Source organism: Callithrix jacchus, chromosome 13 (assembly GCF_049354715.1).
Source record: "Callithrix jacchus isolate 240 chromosome 13, calJac240_pri, whole genome shotgun sequence".
NCBI classification, from domain to species: Eukaryota; Metazoa; Chordata; class Mammalia; order Primates; family Cebidae; genus Callithrix; species Callithrix jacchus.
The window spans coordinates 44,035,254-44,041,599 of NC_133514.1; the positions used below are offsets into that span (position 1 = coordinate 44,035,254).

At 42.8% G+C, this 6,346-nt stretch overlaps 1 protein-coding gene across 1 annotated transcript; it reads left to right on the forward strand.

Moving 5' to 3' along the window:
• The first annotated feature begins 2,049 nt into the window (after positions 1 to 2,049).
• DKK4 (dickkopf Wnt signaling pathway inhibitor 4) lies at positions 2,050 to 5,739 on the forward strand. The gene is made up of 4 exons (XM_002757005.5): positions 2,050 to 2,346; positions 3,420 to 3,570; positions 4,352 to 4,504; positions 4,925 to 5,739. The coding sequence occupies exons 1-4, from the start codon at positions 2,236 to 2,238 to the stop codon at positions 5,182 to 5,184; spliced, it is 675 nt and encodes a 224-aa protein (XP_002757051.1). The 5' UTR covers positions 2,050 to 2,235; the 3' UTR covers positions 5,185 to 5,739.
• The last annotated feature ends 607 nt before the right edge of the window (positions 5,740 to 6,346 follow it).

The following is a 6,346-nucleotide window of genomic DNA, read 5'->3' on the forward strand; positions in this document are numbered from 1 at the left end:
GGCTAATTTTTTATTTTTTATTTTTTTGTGGAGACAGGATCTCAATATGTTGCCCAGGCTGGTCTTGAACTCCTGAGCTCAAGAGATCTTCCCACCTTGGCCTCCCAAAGTGCTGGGATTACAGGTGTGAGCCACTGTGCCCAGCCATCGGAGTTTTATATTTTATTGCCAACATCTAATCTAAGGCTCTGCTCCATGCTGGGTGCTCATTGGCTGTTCGTACCTTGTTACAGGAGTTCCTGTCGGTCCTTTCATCTGTGTATATTGTCAGGGGCCTTTGGTAACCTGAAATTCCCTTACGGTGAGGCAGCAGGAAGCAGAGACACCCAGCAGAGACAGAACCTTGGGGCTCTCTCCTTTATCTTTGGTCATAATTGTCCAACTTCAAAATAAATTCTGTAACACCACCAGTCACCAGGGTTATCATTCTATCAAAGGGTGTTTGATGTTGTCAGTTTAAAGTATTAAAATAAGTAACTTCCACACAAGAGGTACACAAGCAATATCAACCTGAGGACGAGAGCCAAGTACTGGGAAGGCTCAAATCACCTGCATCACCTTTGGAACTGCACTGCATTACTCAAAATTGAGAATGTTCTCGTGCACAGAATGCTGAGATTTGTGTCTGTGTGTGTGGTTTTTTTTTTTTGAGATGGAGTTTCGCTCTTGTTACCCAGGCTGGAGTGCAATGGCACGATCTCGGCTCATCGCAACCTCCGCCTCTTGGGTTCAGGCAATTCTCCTGCCTCAGCCTCCTGAGTATCTGGGATTACAGGCACGCGCCACCATGCCCAGCTAATTTTTTGTATTTTTAGTAGAAACGGGGTTTCACCATGTTGACCAGGATGGTCTCAATCTCTTGACCTGCCTCGGCCTCCCAAAGTGCTGGGATTACAGGCTTGAGCCACCGCGCTCAGCCTATTGAGATTTGTGTCAATGAACTGATGTTAGGTTGTTCTGCAGGAAAACATAGTAAATGTTATCATTTATGGCATAGAAAAAAATATGTTTTCAGATGACTCTAGGCTAAGAGCAATGAAACAATGAAGAGAAAAAACGATCTTTTGACCCAGATCTAGATTGTTCTACCCTTAAAGTATTTAAGGTGATAAGCACATGTCTAAATTACCTGACTTCTCTAATAGTCAAATGGAAAAAAAAAATCAGATGGGAATGGGATGAAGCCGAAGTTTTAAGAAATTCATATTAGGAAATTCAAAATATATGAAATTTCATCTGAAATCAACCAGAGACTTGGATCCTGTTCTGCTTAAGTGAGTTTTACATAATGCAACACAAATTAAATACATTGCTCATAAAATGGACCCAAAACTTCCTACTGAATTGTATAAAATGAGCTTTCTATCATTGTCCCCATCATTGAAAAATAGGATTTTCATAAATCACACTATTTTCCTAATAACCCTGACTTCAAACAGTTCAATTTTTATTTAAAGGAAAGTGATTTCCCAAATGGCATTTAGTCAGAACAGGTGCTGTTCCATTGACAACTTTTAAACGGTTGGAATTAGATTTGACATCTGGATGCCAGAGCTAATCAGGGGGCGTTTCCTCTTTTTCTATCTGTGCTCACTATCTGAAGCCCAGTTTACAGCTTCTCAGTGTATTTTGTACCTCATTAAATGTTTTTGGCATCCTCTATAGCATATTGGCCAGTATGATTCATCCTTTCTTTGAGCACAATTAGCTGTGAAAACAGATCTTAGGACAGACTCCCTCCTCCACCCCGAGGATTACTGAAGGTAGGAAATGCAGGTGATTATCAGAGTCTGCCTTTGATACAGACATCCTGCTCTGCCTTGGCCCTTTGAACTAACTTTGATATGCAATAATTAAGAGGGATTCAACCCCTGGAGGAGAAGCCGCATGGCCCTGCCTCTTTCTCCTTCTATTGAGTCCTTGTTTTGAACTATTGATCAAACAGATTTGAAGGGATTTGTTGAAGCCTGTGTGGGGTAGGAGGAAGCAACAGAGTGGGGAGGATAGGCACATCTGGTTATAAATAGTTTCAGGAGGAACCTGCTGGTCAGACCCGGCTCAGCTGATTTCAAGCACCTCACTCAGACTAAGGTTCGCTTCTCTTTCAGAAAAAGCAGTGACAAACTGACGACGTATTGAGCTGCCAGCTTGGTGGAAGCTCTGCTGTGGGTGGAGAGCAGCCTCGCTTCGGGGACGCACAGTGCTGGGACCCTCCGGGAGCCTGGGGATTGAAGGATGGTGGCAGCCGTCCTGCTGGGACTGAGCTGGCTCTGCTCTCCCCTGGGAGCTCTGGTCCTGGACTTCAACAACATCAGGAGCTCGGCTGATCTGCACGGGGCCCGGAAGGTAAGGCTGCTAGGGAAGGGCCCGAGGTACCGGGCTGCTGACAGCTGGGTGTTCTGTTTAGGCTTTAGTAAGTCATTTTGATTCACGTGTGAAATGTCTTACCTAGCAGGTAAATTGAATTGGCTCCAGATTTGGAGGGCACCCTGGTAAGACCCAGTGGCCTTAGCATGAATGTATGAAATAAACACAGTGGCTTTCTGCATCATTCATTTGTAAGTCAGGGAATAAACCAACACTTCGAAAGCTCTGCTCTGTGCCAGCTCTTTTACATGTAATACCTCATTTACTCTTCCTCACAACTTGAGACAGGTGAAACACCCCCTAATTCCAGATGAGGAAATAAGACGAGATGCTGAGGAGCTTACCCAAGCTCGCACAGCCAGCAAACATGGGAGCAAGGATTTAAACGGAGGGCCATGATGGTGCCTTGTCACCGTCTAACTTCACAGAGAGTTGTTTTAGGGATTGCTTTATATATGTCTATGTTATTATATATCTTATATATTACTATATATATCATATATACTATATGTACATATCTCTGTAAAAGCATCAACTGTTGATGGGAACAATTGATCTTCAGTATCTCTTTCTCTGTGTAAATGAGGCATCATTGAAAATCAAAGGACAGTTCATTTAGGGAAGGCTCTTTAAGTTACATTTGATTCACTAGACTAAAAAATCAAATAGGAATGCCACAAACATCAGTAATATATTTAATTAAACTGCAGCCAGCTTCCAGAGTTAAGATCTATTGAATATCTCATAATCACCTTTTAAGACACACGTAGGAAAACATTTTCTCCCATTTTCACAAAGAGCACAGGAAAACGAAATTCTGAGTTAAGACAATTTTTCAAACTCAAATAGCCTTTGCAGCACCCAGGTCTCTCCCCAGGTGATCTGAGCTTTCCTTCGTGGGAGAAAACCATTTCCACCGAAAAATAAGGTGCTGCCCAGGGTTTGTCACAGTGCCACTGTCCTTTGCCTCCCTCCACCTCCTGCCTTGAATAAAAAGTCATCTTCCATTGTGTTGGGTTTTCTAGCCTTGTGACAGCAGCTTCCCTCCACAGGGCTCACAGTGCCTGTCCGACATGGACTGCAATACCAGAAAGTTCTGCCTCCAGCCTCGCGATGAGATGCCCTTCTGTGCTACATGTCGTGGGTTGCAGAGGAGGTGCCAGCGAGATGCCATGTGCTGCCCTGGGACATTCTGTGTGAATGGTGAGTGACCATAATGCCAACAGTGGTTTTTAACCCGAAGGCAGTGTCTAAGCCCCATGGACAAGAATATTCCAAGGCAGGCACTTTCTAATAGCGCTTTCTAGATTCATGCTTGAGGTAAATTTATGCAGCTGCCTTTCTTTTTTCTTTTTTTGAGACAGAGTCTTGCTCTTGTTGCCCAGACTGGAGTGCAATGGCACGATCTTGGCTCACTGCAACCTCTGCCTCCTGGGTTCAAGACATTCTCCTGCCTCAGCCTCTGGAATAACTGGGATTACAGGTGTGCACCACCATGCCCAGCTAATTTTTGTATTTTTAGTAGAGACGGGTTTTTGCCATGTTGGTTAGGCTAGTCTCGAACGCCTGGCCTCAGGTGATCCAACCACCTCAGCATTATAAAGTGCGGAGATTATAGGTGTGAACCACCGTGCCTGGCCTGCCTTTTCTTAATAAAACAGAATAATTTATTTCCTGGCAACAGCTTTTGCCAATGACTTGGAGATAATGATTTTGAAGGAAAGATTCAAGTTGGAAACATTCAAAGACTTCCATTTCCACTTGGATTCTATTAGCTACTTTTATTGGAATCCGATTTCCATTTAGCTACCTTGTCTGCCACATGTGAGCATGTGAATATTTAGTTCATGTCCCAGAAATCTAGAAAGTTACATATAAACTGAAGGCAGAGGTGCAGCCAAACTTAGTAACAGCAGGCTAATTAGCGTGGCCTGGTTCTCCTTCTTGAAGTTAGTAATTCCAGTTACACCTGGTTGTCTCTCAGATGTTTGTACTACAATGGAAGATGCAACCCCAATATTGGAAAGACAGCCCGACGAGCAAGATGGCACAGATGCAGAAGGAACAACTGGGCACCCAGTTCAGGAAAACAAACCCAAGAGGAAGCCAAGCATTAAGAAATCACAGGGCAGGAAGGGTAAGAGCAGCATTCTGAGCACCTTTTATTTCAGAAATGCATTTTCTCCTCTCAGCCTCTTAAGGATAGGCTGACTAACTTTATTCTTCTCCATCAAAGAAACACTTAAGGAGCATGTGCTGTTGTAATCTCTTTCCATAAGAAGCTGTGGGGGTCACAAAGAGAGTGGCCTAAGGTAGTCTGCAGGTTGAGAGAACGAGGGAATAGCCAGTAACAGTAAATCAATTCCATTGGGTAGGGGTGGAATTGCCATTGCATTACTGCTTTTAGCCTAAGACCTAGCTCTGTGAGACCCATGTGCTGTGTCTGTTTTTACTTTGTGGCTGTCAGTCGTAGGTCCCATCCCCTTATCCCAGTAGCAGTGCCCGGGCAGGCCACTTTTCCCGTTTATCACTAAAGCCCACATTAACCTTGTTACAGGACAAGAGGGAGAAAGTTGTCTGAGAACTTTTGACTGCGGCCCTGGACTTTGCTGTGCTCGTCATTTTTGGACGAAAATTTGTAAGCCAGTCCTTTTGGAGGGACAGGTCTGCTCCAGGAGAGGGCACAAAGACACTGCTCAAGCTCCAGAAATCTTCCAGCGTTGCGACTGTGGCCCTGGACTACTGTGTCGAAGCCAACTCACCAGCAATGGGCAGCATGCACGGCTAAGAGTATGCCAAAAAATCGAAAAGCTATAAATATCTCAACATAAAGAAGAATCCTCACTGCATTCTAGCTCAGTCTTGGACATGAACTTTCAAATGCTTCCATACAGATCTCTCCTAAAATCAAATCTTACAGCAAGCAAAATAGCCTCAAACTAGAGAATTGAGATGATGGCCTTGTGATGAATGAGACTAGCATTAGCTTTTTGTCTGTTTTTCCAGAAAACCAATGAGATTCTGTAACAAAATAATTTATTTCTAATCTAGGGACTCAATTCAAATCTTTAAGAATTGAAATTTAAGGTATATATTTAAGGTATACAGCGTGAGGTCTTGAAATAAATATACTATAGTTGAGCTACATCTCTCTCTCCAAATAACTCTTTAAGCAATTTCTGGTGAAGGCTGGTGCCTGACAGTATCCTAGGGGGGAAAAACGATAGCATCTGAGGTTAAATTAATTCTTTTATCTTACCAGGAAAAATTATCACAGCAAATACTGTATTTTTCCTTAAAAACCATTCATTTCTTGGAAAGGAAATGGCATTTCATGACAAAATAATTTGGTTAATAAAGAAGTTTCAAAAAGTAATGTCCTATGTCTGTATAGTCCTTTGCAAGTTATAAAGCATTTTTACATGTTTTCGGTAGCTTTACTTACCATTTGATAATTTTGATATTTATATAATTTTAATATTTGAAAGGCAGGGCTTTCAAGGACTGTTACTTATACATTTTGGCCACTTGCACTTAAAAGTTAACCCAGAGGAAAACCTAGGCAAAAAAGTGAAATTTTTGTATGAAGTTTAAAAGGCTAGATTTTTGTGCATACAAGTGGCTGTGCTTAGGAAAGCTCTTTCTAGTGAATTTCAAGCAAGTGCTACAGATTTCATCTCAGAGTTAAACCATATACCTGTTTTTCTATTCAGGTGATAAGTGTATATTACAAGATCAGTGATATAGTTTGGAAGTTTGTCCCCTCTGTATCTCATGTTGAAATGTGACCTCCAGTGTTGGAGGTGGGGCCTGGCAGGAGGTGACTAGACCATGGGGGCGGATTCCTCATGGATGGCTCAGCACCATCCTCTTGGTGGTAAGTGAGTTGTCAGTTCACACAAGATCTGATTGAGAGTATGGCACCTCCTCTCTCTCATTCCTGCTTTTGCCATGTGAAGGGCCTGTTCCTGCTTCATCT